Source organism: Myotis myotis, unplaced genomic scaffold (assembly GCF_014108235.1).
Source record: "Myotis myotis isolate mMyoMyo1 unplaced genomic scaffold, mMyoMyo1.p scaffold_m19_p_2, whole genome shotgun sequence".
Taxonomy (NCBI): Eukaryota; Metazoa; Chordata; class Mammalia; order Chiroptera; family Vespertilionidae; genus Myotis; species Myotis myotis.
The window spans coordinates 217,081,334-217,095,939 of record NW_023416324.1 but is presented as its reverse complement, the minus strand read 5'-3'; the positions used below and the strand labels follow the sequence as shown (position 1 = coordinate 217,095,939).

Genomic DNA, 14,606 nt, shown 5'->3' with positions numbered 1-14,606 from the left:
CTCATCCTTGATATTTCTGTCTCCCTCCTCCTTGCTCTCTGAAGTTAAAAGCAAAATTGAAAACATAAATCAATTTTGAATAAATGGGAGGATTGAATTGGGATATGTCAGTTAAGTACAATCTACAGGTTGATAAATAAATAGATATGGTTGATATTTATTGCTATTTTTTGCTGACTTAAGTCTGAATATTTTATGAATAAAATCAAGAGAATGAAAGATTTAAATCACTGGTTCTTTCAAAATGTTCTGACCATTTCAGTGTAGAGTTATTAATCGTTATATCTATTTCCTGCCTCTCTGCATGCTTGTGAGGTGAGTGAACGAAAAGGAAGATTATTAGCCAAGAAGATGGCTTCTCCCTTGGACAGCGGAGTGGATGTGCCCAGAACCACTTCCTCATAATTGCATTTCATGAACAAACCAACAACCATACTTTATTTTCAAATTCATTGCTTTATTGGAAGGTGAACAGACAGTCCAATCAGTTCTGACAGCAAACGTAGAGGATCCTGGGCTATGAGGGAGATGCAGGCACAGTTGAAAATCTACCCATAATCCTGAGGAGCTAAAGGCTTTTGTGCACATAACCCAGCATGAGGTTTGCTGTCCAGTTACTTAGGTCAAACGTGGGAGGAAGTCCCTTGTAAGTTCAGAGGCTGAGCTGCTGGGCAGGATTTCAGTAGAAGCCAGAGTATCCGTATCCCCCCCAGCAGGACGGGCGCCAGCAGCCACAGCCATAGCTTCTGTAGCCATAGCCACAGCCCAGGCCGCCGAAGCCACCCCAGCCGTAGCTGCGGCCTCCGTAGTAGCTGCCATAGTAGCTCATGGTGTCAGGGGGAGTGTGTTTCTGTTCAAGACGAGGTCCTGAGAGTGAGTGTCAGCGAGTGGGGAGGGAGCTTATATACCTGAGCCAGCAGGTGCTGAGTCAGGTGACCATTCCTGGGTTTCATTCCAAAGATTCACGGCCCTGAGGCAGCTTGTTAATCTGTTTGCTGACGCCAGAGATGCTTATATTTATTAAAATTTGTAGCCGGCACAGCTGCCTGGATAGAACACTCTGGAACCCATTACATTCTTTGTTTCTAATGAGAAGCATATCTGTCTTCCACGTCACAAGATAAAAACTCGGAGAAAAACTAAGATGGCGGCATAGGTAAACACGGGGAAATTGTCGCCTCCCACAACAATTGAAAATTACCGCAAAGGACTGAGCAAACATCATCCAGAACAACAGGAAGTCTGGCTGAGTGTAAATTCTACAACTAGAAGGAAAGAAAAGCACGCTGAGAGCCAGAGGCGCTGCGGAGGTGAAGTGCAGAGGTACGGCGGCTCGCGCGCGCGAGGAAAGGGGGTGGCACCTGAGGACGCGGCTGTCTTTTTGAATCACAAACTCCCGACTGCCCTGAACTCCGGTTCCGGGAAGTCTCTGGGGACCCAGGACTCATACGGGGAGAAGCTGGTCTGTCCGGCAGCAGGCGAACTTGAAGGCGGCTTTCCCTCAGAGGTGCTTGCAGCCGTTACCGGGACACTGAGACCCGCGACTCCGGGCGGAGAATCGGCCATAGCTCCCTGATCCGCCCTTTGATTCCCTGAGACCCCGCCCCACCCAGGCTGAGGCAGAGGCTTTTGCATGTGAATGTACCTAACTGCAGCCCAGCCAGGCAGACCCGGAACTTCCAAGAGAAGGCCCAAGGCCCCGCAGCGGCTTGCATTGCTTCACAGCTGAGCCTCTTCGTGGCTCCTGCTGTGTGGCCTCAGGCAGAGGCTGAATTAGCACCTCCTTAGATCCAGGAGCCACTGGACCATCCAGATTGCAACTCCTCAGATCCATAAGGGACACACTCAGGGAGCAGACTCAGTGAGCACCAAAGCCCCACTGAAGCAAGTCTTGCCCCAGAAGGGTGTCTTCAGCACAGAAGTTCTCCCACTTTAGACACAGCTGATTCTCACAGCCAATTGGCCTGGAGGTCAATTCCTCCCAGTGATTCTACAACAACCAAGGCACCAAGAGTGCACCAAGAGTGTCCACCCCAGGTAACTGGGGAGGCTGAGCTACTGGGCCCTACAGGACACCTGGCGCGCAGGGCCACTCTATCAACACAGGGAAGCTGCCAAAATGCGGAGACAAAGAAACAGGTCACAAATGGCAGAAATGGAGGAAAGCAAATGATTGGATATAGAGTTCAAGGCCACGTTTATAAGGTTTTTCAAGAATTTTATGGAAACCGCCGATAAATTTAATGAATCCCTCAATAAGTATAGTGAGACCATGGAGGACATGAAAAAGGACCAACTAGAAATTAAGCATACACTGACTGAAATAAAGAATAATTTACAGAGATCCAGCAGCAGACAAGAGGATCCCAAGAATCAAGTCAAAGATTTGAAATTCAAAGAAACAAAAAATACCCAACCGAAAAAGAAAAAAGAAAAGAGATTCCAAAAATATGAAGATAGTGTAAGGAGCCTCTGGGACAACTTCAAGCGTACCAACATCAGAATTATAGGGGTACCAGAAGGAGAGAGAGGGCAAGATATTGAAAACCTTTTTGAAGAAATAATGACAGAAAACTTCCCATACCTGGTGAAAGAAATGAACTTACAAGTCCAGGAAGCGCAGAGAACCCCAAACAAAAGGAATCCAAAGAGGACCACACCAAGACACATCATAATTAAAATGCCAAGAGCAAAAGATAAAGAGAGAATCTTAAAAGCAGCAAGAGAAAGACAGTCAGTTACCTACAAGGGCGTACCCATACGACTGTCAGCTGATTTCTCAACAGAAACCATGCAGGCCAGAAGAGAGTGGCAAGAAATATTCAAAGTGATGAATAGCAAGAACCTGCAACCAAGATTACTTTATCCAGCAAAGCTATCATTCAGAATAGAAGGTCAGATAAAGAGCTTCACGGATAAGAAAAAGCTAAAGGAGTTCATCACCACCAAACCAGCATTATATGAAATGCTGAAAGGTATTCTTTAAGAAGAGGAAGAAGAAAAAGGAACTCTGACCATTTGCCACAGCATGGATGGAACTGGAGAGCGGATAAATACCACATGATCTCACTCATTTGTGGAATATAATGAACAACATAAGCTGATGACTGTCGGGACTTGGAGGGAAGGTAGGGGAGGGTGGGGGTAAGGGGGAAAGATCAACCAAAGGACTTATATGCAAGCATATAGGCCTAATCAATGGACATGGACAACGGGGGGGTGAGGGCATGAGCGGGGGGGGGGGGGGTAGAGGGTAACGTGGGGACAAGGACACATATGTAATATCTTAATCAATAAAAAATATATTAAAAAAAAAAAGATAAAAACTCACTAAACACAATTCTCCATTCCTAAGCACGTGGCATTTGTCATATTGGTTGGAGTATTCTCATTAAATACTAGAGGCCCAGTGCATGAAATTTGTGCACTTGGGGTGGTGTCCCTCAGCCCAGCCTGCACTCTCTCCAATCTGGGACCCCTGGGGGGATATCCAACTGCCAGTTATGGCCCGATCCCTGGCCTAAACCGGCAATTGGACATCCCTCTCGCAATCTGGGATTGCTGGTTCCCAACTGCTCACTTGCCTGCCTACCTGGTTGCCCCTAACCACTGCCTGCCAGCCTGATCAATGCCTTAATGTTCCCCTGCCTGCCGATCTCCCCCAAATGCCCTCCCCTGCCAGCCTGGTCGCCCCCAACTGCCCTCCCTTGCCTGCAGGGCTGGTCACCCCTAAATGCACTCCCCTACTGCCCTGGTCACCCCTAACTGCCCTCCCTGCAGGCCTGGTTTCCCCCAACTGCCTTCCCCTGCCAGCCATCTTGTGATGACATGGGGCGGCCATCTTTGTGTGAGGACGTGACAGTCAATTTGCATATTGCCTCTTTATTATATCGGATTGTGTCATCATAATTTTTATATCATTCTTTGGATTATCCTATCTTTCATTTTATTTATTTTTTTATTATTATTAGTTAAGGTATTACATATGTGTCCTCATCCCCCCCCAATAACCCCCAACCTCCCCCCCACACACAAACTCATGCTCCCATCCCCCTGTTGTTCATGTCCATTGGTTTGGCTTATATATATGTATACAAGTCCTTCGGTTGATCTCTTCCCCTTACCCCCGCCCTCCCCTACTTTCCTTCTGGGGATTGATAGCCTGATTGCTGTTTCTCAGTCTTTGGGTCTGTCCCTTTTCATCAGTCTATGTTGTTCTCTATAATCCACAAATGAGTGAGATCATGTGGTATTTATATTTCTCTGACTGGCTTATTTCACTTAGCATAATGCTCTCCAGTTCCATCCATGCTGTTGCAAAAGGCAAGAGTTCCTTTTTTTTTACCGCAGCATAGTATTCCATTGTGTATATGTACCACAGTTTTCTAATCCACTCATCTGCTGATGGGCACTTAGGCTGTTTCCAAATCTTAGCTATGGTGAATTGTGCTGCTATGAACATAGGGGTGCATATATCCTTTCTGATTGGCGTTTCTGGTTTCTTGGGATATATTCCTAGTAGTGGGATCACTGGGTCAAATGGGAGTTCCATTTTTAGTCTTCTGAGGTAGCTCCATACTGTTCTCCACAGTGGCTGCACCAGTCTGCATTCCCACCAGCAGTGCAGAAGGGTTCCTTTTTCTCCACATCCTCTCCAACACTTGTTGTTTGTTGATTTGTTGATGATAGCCATTCTGACAGGTGTGAGATGATAACGCATTGTCGTTTTGATTTGCATCTCTCGTATAATTAGTGACTTTGAGCAGGTTTTCATATGTCTTTCGGCCTTCTGTATGTCCTCTTTCAAAAAGTGTCGATCTAGGTCCGTTGCCCATTTTTTTATTGGATTGTTTATCTTCCTTTTGTTAAGTTTCATGAGATCCCTGTAAATGTTGGAAATTAAACCCTTATCGGTGGTATCATTGGCAAATATGTTCTCCCATGTAGTGGGTCTTCTTGTTGTTTTGTTGATGGTTTCCTTTGCTGTGCAAAAGCTTTTTATTTTGATGTAGTCCCATTTGTTTATTTTCTCTTTAGTTTCCATTGCCCTAGGAGCATTATCAGAGAAGAAATTTCTTCGGCATATGTTTGCGATTTCGCTGCCTGTGGATTCCTCTAGTATTTTTATGGTTTCCCGTCTTACGTTTAAGTCTTTTATCCATTTTGAGTTTATTTTTGTGTATGGTGTGAGTTGGTGATCTAGTTTCATCCTTTTGCATGTATCTGTCCAATTTTCCCAACACCATTTATTGAAAAGACTGTCTTGACTCCATTGTATGCTCTTGCCTCCTTTGTCGAATATTAATTGGGCATAGTGGTTTGGGTTGATTTCTGGGGTCTCTATTCTATTCCATTGATCTATATGTCTGTTCTTGTGCCAGTAACAGGCAGTTTTGAGAACAGTGGCTTTGTAATACATCTTGACATCTGGTATTGAGATCCCACCTACTTTGTTCTTTCTCAGGATTGCTGCAGCTATTCGGGGTCTTTTTTTATTCCAGATGAATTTTTGGAATGTTCATTCTAGATCTGTGAAATATGCTGTTGGTAATTTAATGGGGATTGCATTGAATCTATAAATTGCTTTGGGTAGTATGGACATTTTGATGATGTTGATTCTACCAATCCATGAACACGGTATATTCTTCCATCTGTTTATGTCTTCCTCTATCTCTTTTTTCAGTGTCCTGTAGTTTTCAGCATATAAGTCTTTTACCTCCTTAGTTAAGTTTATTCCTAGGTATTTTAAATTTTTTGGTGCAATGGTAAATCGGATTGCTTCTGTAGTTTCACTTTCTGTAAGTTCACTATTGGTGTAAAGAAATGCCATGGATTTCTTAGCATTAATTTTGTATCCTGCTACATTGCCGAATTCATTTACTAAGTCTAATAATTTTTTGATGGAGTCTTTAGGGCTATCTTTCATTTTAATTCAAATATAGAAATCCAATGTAAGATCCTTACAGCTATGAAATTCCTTAATTGTCAAATGTACTTCTCTCATGTTGAACACGCACGTGAGAAAACCATGTTAATCTTATATATCTTCTTGCAAAATATCCTTTTGCTTTACCGACATAGTGAAATGCATTTCAGAAGCTGAGGATCTGACCACAGAACAAACTCACACATGTACCCCCAGGCTGAGCACCTGGTCACAAAGTTCTCTGTAAACATCACCCTCTTTTTCACATAGAAACGGATCATCCGGAAACAGAGGTGACGGTGTCTTCTGCTTTGCAGTTGCTCTTTATTTTCTCTCTCTGTTCTTCCTGGTCCCACACATCCTCTGTCTCTTCCAGCCGCTCCTTAAGTTTTCTTTCTGCACTCAGTTCCACACACACTCGCACGTATCAGGTCTTCCCCTCTGATCCAGTTTTCCCATCAGTACTTCATCCCTCTACTCAGGTTTTTAATTTTAGCAGGATTTTAATTTTAGCAGGTTTTTAATTTTAGCATGGTATTTTTGTCCTCATATTCTTTTTTTAAAATTGGCTTTTATTGATTGCAGAGAGGAAGGGAGATAGAGAGAGAGAATCATCAATAATGAGAGAAAAATCATTGATCAGCTGCCTCCTGCACACCCCACACTGGGAATCAAGCCTGCAACCCGGACATGTGTGTGCCCTGAGCAGGAATTTTACTGAACCATGAACTCATGTTTCAAAGACAATGCTCAACCACTGAGACATACCGGCTGGGTGTGTCCTTATATTCTTTAACAATTCTGTGTCCTGCCCCTTATTTTCTCTTAGGCAATCAGCAAACACTTTTATTTTATATTTTACTAGAGGCCTGGTGCATGAAAATTCATGCACTGGAGGAGGGGTCCCTCAGCCCGGCCTGCCCCCTCTCACAGTCCGGAAGCCCTTGGCCAGGAGGCAACCTGGCAATCAGGGGAAGCTGACGCCCCATCACACCTCTGCTGCTGCCACTGCCGGCAGCACAAGCCTCGGGCAGCCCTGGACAGCTGGGGGGCTGAGGGGACTGGGTGCTGCCATCTTGTGGCTGTGGGCACTGCCATCTTTGAGAGCAGGGGAGTCAATTCGAATATTCCCTCCTTATTGGCTGTGCGCACTGCCATCTTTGAGGGCGGGGAATTGAATTAGCATATGCCCTCCTTATTGGCTATGGGCGCCACCATCTTTATGATGGCATGAGGGTCAATTAGCATATTCTCTCTTTATTAGATAGGATTTTAGACCAGTTGGCATGCAAACTTACATTGGTTGTATTAGTTTCAGGTGCACAATAGAATGACTCAGCATGTTTATACCTCACCATGGCCTCCCCCAGTAATGACCTGAATCACCTGTCACTGTGCAAACTTGTCACAGCTTTACCGACTCCATGACCCTTTCCCTTTTCACTCAACCTCCAACCTTTTCAATAAGATATTCTAATTCGTCAGGGTTTTAAATTAAAAAGACTTCTTTACTCCTAAGATTATATAATATTTTACTCAGAGTCTCCTGAAATCTTGATGCCTGGAAATGCTGCAAAAAATAAACATGGCAGGGAGAATGTGACTGACACAAAACAGAAATATCATAGAGGTTAGCCGCCAGCCTTCAGCGAATTTCCTCGGCTCGTAAGGAACCCCGAGTGTGAGCCCAGGGTTCAAGGTGAAGCCCTACTGGAGTTTGCCCGCGCCTGGGGCTTGGTCTTTTCCATTGTGTGTGTTTCACAGACTTTAACATGTGCCCAGGGCTTTGTTTTGTAGGTGGTGCTGGGGTTTTGTTCTGTTTTGAGGTTTATACGTGTCAGAGGCAAGCTCCAAGGCTAGGGACTTAACCCTCTGGGTGAGGGGAATCAGAAGGACATAGGGTACCAGCAGGCAAATGGGACCTGCTTAATTACACACAACAGCAGCCACAGCAGGTGGTCAGTGGCACCTTACATACATGCCCAAACACACTCAAACAAAAGGGGCTTTTTGCCAAATAGTAACATCAGTATTTTGGATACAGAAAGGCACGTGGTTGCAGTGTATGGCTTGCTGTGTCCTTGCCTTGCACCTGCGTATAGCAACTCAACCTTGAACACTTTGATTAGGATTCCCATGTTCAGAGTGGCCTTGAACATCGGTGTGCTCTAGACAGGGTCCTACAATAAGTAACAAGTTTGATAATACATTTCCCATCTGACTGTATTCACTGTTCTTTCCAACAAAACATATTGCTGAGAATACATTCTGCCTGCCACAGCTGTAGGCAGTACCTAAGATAGTGTATAGACTCAATCACACATAGTTGACCAAATTTGACCAATTTAAACTAAATATGTTCATTTTTTATTGTCATCTGATTATATTATTTAATTCTAGGAAAACACTGGTATTTTACTACATCTGTTTTTTATTCCATCAAAAATATATGCCTCGCGTTGCCCATTTCTATGAGGAAAATTTCAGATTTTGCTTATATTTAGGTTTTTAAGAAAGCTCTTTGGTTTCAGCTTCAGCTAAATAATAATTCATTCACAATTACTAGTATGTCTTTTGTTTCTTTCCTTGATTGGATTGAAGCTAATTCCTCAATGTGGTGATGGTGGTGAGGAAGGATGCCAGTGAGACACAGTGAGAGCAGAGGAAAGCGAACAGAAATGTTCAGTTGAAATGTTTGAATTCAATGACCTCATATGAAATAAATTTACCCCAATCCATGGTTGGCTTCTGGATCAGCTGCTTGATGACAGTGTCAAATGAGATCATGTGCTCAGAGCCCGACACACCGGGTGAGATTGTACAGAATAAGAGTCTTTTAAGTCGATTTACTTTCATTGTAAGCCAATGATATTGTTACCAGGAAATGTCTGAGTGGGCTCAGGCTGCCTGTCGCTGTGTCCTATCACGAAGGCAGGTGGCATCCTATCAGGCGTTTACTGAGAAGGCCAGCCCACCAAGAAGACGGGAGCTTACAGGCATCAAATCCTGTCTTTGAGCAGGTGCAGGGCACAGGACTATGAAGGAGAAGGGGCTGGGGACTGAATGCAGCTACATGCAGCCCTGGGAGCCCTCAGTTGTCAGCTATTGTCCTTAGCATTCAGTTGATGAGAGGATGGTGATGAGATGATGGTGAGGAGATGATGGTGATGAGATGAAGGTGAGGAGATGATGGTGAGGAGATGATGTGGATGAGATGATGGTTTGATTCCTGTTGGGTGGGCCTGACCCTGCCTATGGGTTCTGCTTGCTGGATTCACAGCTGAGCCACTTCCTCAATCCCTTCACATAGGTCTTGAAAGGAAACTTAAGAAAAACTTAACCCCCTGTTCACATATGAGAAACTCACCCCCCTACACACATATGTGTATGTGTTCTAAGATCTAAAAGAATATGATTATGTCTCAGATTAATTCAGGTGCTCAGTCTATCAGATTATAAGTCCCCCTAGCATTACACTGTGATCTACTACCATTGCTTGTGCTTACAATAATAATAAAACCAAATAAACAAATTTTGAATGAATCAAAGGATTAAATTGAGGAATGTTAGTTGAGTTCAATAAAATCCATATGTTGATAAATAAATATAGAGCTTTCAAATATTCATTGCTGTTTGTTGTAGACTTAAGTCTGAGTATTTTATAAATAAAATCAAGAGATTGAAAGATTTGAATCACTAGCCCTTTTAAAACATTTTTTCATTTCAGTGTAGAATTATTAATCTTTATATCTATTTTTCTAACTCTATGCATGCTTGAGAGTGTGTGAAAGAAAAGAAAGATTGTTAGCCAATAGGATAAGATAGGTTCTCCCTTGCACAGTGGAGTAGATGTGCCCATAATCACCTCCTCATAATTGTGTTTCATGAACAAACCAACAACCATACTTTATTTTGGAATTTAATACTTTATTGGAAGGTGAAGAGGTAGTCCAATCAGTTATGAAAGCAAAAGTAGAGGATTCTAGGCTTATGAGGGAGATGCAGGCACAGTTGAAAATCTACCCATAATTTTGAGGAACTAAAGACTTTAGAGGGAATAACGCAGCATGAGGTTTGCTGTCCGGTTACTTAGATAAAATGTGGGAGGAAGTCCCTTGTAAGTTCAGAGGCTGAGCTGCTGGGCAGGATTTCAGTAGAAGCCAGAGTATCCGTATCCCCCCCAGCAGGACGGGCGCCAGCAGCCACAGCCATAGCTTCTGTAGCCATAGCCACAGCCCAGGCCCCCAAGGCCGCCCCAGCCCCAGCCGGAGCCATAGCCACAGCCCAGGCCGCCGAAGCCGCCCCAGCCGTAGCCGCGGCCTCCGTAGTAGCTGCCGTAGTAGCTCATGGTGTCAGGGGGAGTGTGTTTCTGTTCAAGATGAGGTCCTGAGAGTGAGTGTCAGCGAGTGGGGAGGGAGCTTATATACCTGGGCCAGCAGGTGCTGAGTCACGTGACCATTCCTGGGTTTCATCCCAAAGATTCACGGCCCTGAGGCAGCTCGTTAATCTGGTTGCTGACGCCAGAGATGCTCATATTTATTAAGATTTGGAGCCGGCACAGCTGCCTGGTTAGAGCCCCTGGAACCCATGACAGTGTTTGTTTCTAAGGAGAAGCATATCTGCCTCCCACGTCACAGAATAGAAATTCCCTGAATAGGATTTTTCATTGGGAAGCGTGTTGCGTCATCACCACCGGGCGGTGTCTCTCGCTGAGGGTGTGTCATTGCCCACTTGCATGCCGTTCTTTGGATGACTGTGTCAGACTCCATTTGGGGTCACATCCACCAACCAAGTTCACATTCTTTACTGTGTCCAGGTCTGTGTCGAATTTACTTCTCAAGTAGAAAACACACACACACACACACACACACACACACACACACACACACGCACGCACACTCGCACACACACACACACACACGCATGTAAACTCTTTAGTGTGATGTATCCTCTTGTGAAATACCCTTTAGGCTTCCCCACACAGTGAAATGCATTTCAGAAGCTGAGGATCTGCCCACAGAACAATCTCACACGTGAACCCCCAGGCTGAGCACCTGGTCACAAGGTTCCCTTTAAACATCACCCTCTTTTTCACATAGAAACGGATCATCCGGAAACAGGTGACGGTGTCTTCTGCTTTGCAGTTGCTCTTTATTTTCTCTCTCTGTTCTTCCTGGTTCCCACACATCCTCTGTCTCTTCCAGCCGCTCTTTAAGTCGCCATTCCCCGCTCAGTCCCACACACGCTCACAGGAGCCAGGGTTTCCCCTCCGATCCAGTTTTCCCGTCAGTACGTCATCCCGCCACTCAGGTTTGTAATTTTACCCTGAGGTTTTCCTTATGTTCTTTTTTTATTTATTTGCTTTTATTGATTTCATAGAGGAAGGGAGATTGGGAGAGAGATGGAAACATTTATAATGAGAGAAAATTCATTGATTGGCTGCCTCCTGCACACTCCACATTGGGGATGGAGCCTGCAACCAGGCGTGTGCCCTGACCCGGACTCAAACTCAACCGTGACCTCCTGGTTCATAGGTCTATGCTCAACCACTGAGGCAGGCAAGCCGAGCGTATGTAACATTTTTGATAACACATTTCCCTCCCATCTGAGTGCATTCATTCCTTTCCAAACAAAACGTATTTGCTGAGTGACTGGAAGACTAAATTCTGCCTGCACAGCTGTAGGGAGTATCTAACAGCATAGACTCAAGCACACATATTGGACCAAGTTATACCAATTTTAAAAAATATCTTCATCTTATAATATTCTCTGACGATATATTTGGATTCTAGGAAAACTTTGGTATTTCAGTCCAGTGGTCGCCAACTGGTGGCTCATGGTCCACTTTGGTCGGTGAGGTCGGGAAGTTCGGCGACCACGGTTTTAGTCCAACCGTTGTTGTTTTTAATTTCATGAAAAATATATGCCCCTGTTGCCCCATTTTTATCAGGAGAAATTCAGATTTTACTAAAATTTAGATTTATAAGAAAGCTTTTTGGTTTCAGCTTCAGCTCAACAATAATTGGTTCACGATTATGTCTTGTTGTTTCTTTCCCTGACTGGATTGAGGATACATCCTCAATGTGGTGATGGTGGTGAAGACGGATGAAGTGCCTAACCGGTGTGGCTCAGTGGATAGAGCATCGGCCTGCGGACTGAAGGGTCCCAGGTTCGATTCCGGTCAAGGGCATGTACCTGGGTTGCGGGCACATCCCCAGTGGGGGGTGTGCAGGAGGCAGCTGATCGGTGTTTCTCTCTCATCGATGTTTCTAACTCTCTATCCCTCTCCCTTCCTCTCTGTAAAAAATCAATAAAATATGTTTTTTTTAAAAAAAAAAAAAGAAGAAGGATGAAGTGAGATAGCGTGAGAGCAGAGGAAAGGGAACAGACACGTTTAGTTAAAAATGTTTTGAGTTTCCCTTTGCCTGTTTGGCTCAGTGGATAGAGCGTAAGCCTGTGGACTGAAGGGTCCTGAGTTTTTATCCAGCCAAGGGCACGTGCCCAGGTTGCAGGCTCAGTCACCAGAGGGGGGCATGCAGGAGGCAACCAATCAGTGAATGATTCTCTCTCATCCATGATGTTTCCATCTTCCTCTCCCTCCTCCTTGCTCTCTGAAATTAAAAGAAAAATTAAAAACATAAAGCAATTTTGAATAAACTGAAAGATTGAATTGGGAAATGTTAGTTAAGTAAAATCCATATGTTGATAAATAAATGGGTAGATATGTTCAATATTCATTGCTATTTGTTGTTGACTTAAGTCTGAATGTTTTATGAATTAAATCAAGAGACTGAAATATTTAAATCACTGGATTTTCAAAAAAAAATTTTTCATTTCAGTGTTGACTTATTAATCTTTATATCTATTTCCTGCCTCTCTGCATGCTTGTGAGGTGAGTGAACAAAAAGGAAGATTATTAGCCAAGAAGATGGCTTCTCCCTTGGACAGCGGAGTGGATGTGCCCAGAACCACTTCCTCATAATTGTGTTTCATGAACAAACCAACAACCATACTTTATTTTCAAATTCAATGGTTTATTGGAAGGTGAACAGACAGTCCAATCAGTTATGAAAGCAAAAGTAGAGGATCCTGGGAATATGAGGAAGACGCAGGCACAGTTGAAAATCTACCCATAATTCTGAGGAGCTAAAGGCTTTTGTGCACATAACCCAGCATGAGGTTTGCTGTCCAGTTCCTTAGATCAAACATGGAAGGAAGTCCCTGGTAAGTTCAGAGGCTGAGCTGCTGGGCAGGATTTCAGTAGAAGCCAGAGTATCCATATCCCCCCCAGCAGGACGGGCGCCAGCAGCCACAGCCATAGCTTCTGTAGCCATAGCCACAGCCCAGGCCGCCGAAGCCGCCCCAGCCCCAGCCGGAGCCATAGCCACAGCCCAGGCCGCCGAAGCCGCCCCAGCCGTAGCCGCGGCCTCCGTAGTAGCTGCCATAGTAGCTCATGGTGTCAGGGGGGGTGTGTTTCTGTTCAAGATGAGGTCCTGAGAGTGAGTGTCAGCGAGGGGGGAGGGAGCTTATATACCTGGGCCAGCAGGTGCTGAGTCAGGTGCCACCTGTTTTGTGTCATCCGTGTCACCCCTCGTTGACGCAACGCCAACCTCTGAAGGGGCCGCATGCTCATCAAAGTGTCTCACCTGCCTTGTTGCCAAGTCAGGGTGTCCCTTACACACCTTGCATCTCTTTTATGAGAAGAAATTGCTGCATCTTCAAAGCCGGGACATACCAGACCGAGCGCAATCCTTCAGAGCGAGCACGTTGCGTAACAGGCGGATGGCGGCGTGTTCAGAAGTCAGTGTTGCTTCATCGCACGCTCGCCCTGGATTAATATGCTTCGCTGACGATTAGAAGAACTTGGTCCGATCAGGCCTAGAATAACCCTGAGCTTTCCAAGGCATCCGTGCTTCCGGGTGAGGTCGCTGGTCCGAGCTAAGGACACTCTGAACGCCTGGATCCCGCCCCTGCGCTGTGGGCACCGCATGGACCTTCAGACAGAAGGGTCCAAACGGAGCCGTCCTCCCTGACGTTCCATGACCTTGGCTCTCAGAAACCATATTCTCTTTTCTGCTTTGCATACCAGTTTGGAAAATAAAAAGCATTTGGATCAGTAACACGGGGAAATATTGTTCATACCCAGGAGGCGAGTCACAGTAGCCAACCATCTGTTCAAAGCCCCCTGTCCCATCCTGATTCTCCGTCATGTCTCCTGCTCCCAGCGCTACCAGAACCACGTTCCCAGCGCTACCAGGACCACGTTCCCAGCACTACCAGAACCACGTTCCCAGCACTACCAGAACCACGTTCCCAGCACTACCAGAACCACGTTCCCAGCACTACCAGAACCACGTTCCCAGCGCTGCCAGGACCACGTTCCCAGCGCCTGCCTGTCGTCCAGACCCGTCCCTCCCTCCCCTCGAACCCATACACCTGCCCCCTTATTTAATCTCTTCTCCAGTTCACTCCCACCTGTCACTCAGCTCCTCCCAGTGCCACAGGGTCTGGGACCAGGTTAAACCGTGACATATAGACCATTTCTCTTGGGCCCCATGCATTCCTGTGCAATCCTTACTTAAATACTCTCATATATGCCTTCCCTTTTACCACAATATTTTTCAGTTTTGTATTCTCTTTACCAGTTGTGTGTTCATTTTTATCCTTTAAAAAAATAGCT

General features: G+C 45.2%; 1 protein-coding gene across 1 annotated transcript; it reads right to left on the bottom strand.

Moving 5' to 3' along the window:
• Positions 1-679: 679 nt before the first annotated feature.
• On the bottom strand, positions 680-13,381 carry LOC118675833 (keratin-associated protein 19-1-like). Its single transcript, XM_036348604.1, has 3 exons — positions 13,228-13,381; positions 10,121-10,312; positions 680-867 (listed from the first exon to the last, which is right to left on the bottom strand). The coding sequence occupies exons 1-3, from the start codon at positions 13,379-13,381 to the stop codon at positions 680-682; spliced, it is 534 nt and encodes a 177-aa protein (XP_036204497.1).
• Between the last annotated feature and the right edge of the window lie 1,225 nt (positions 13,382-14,606).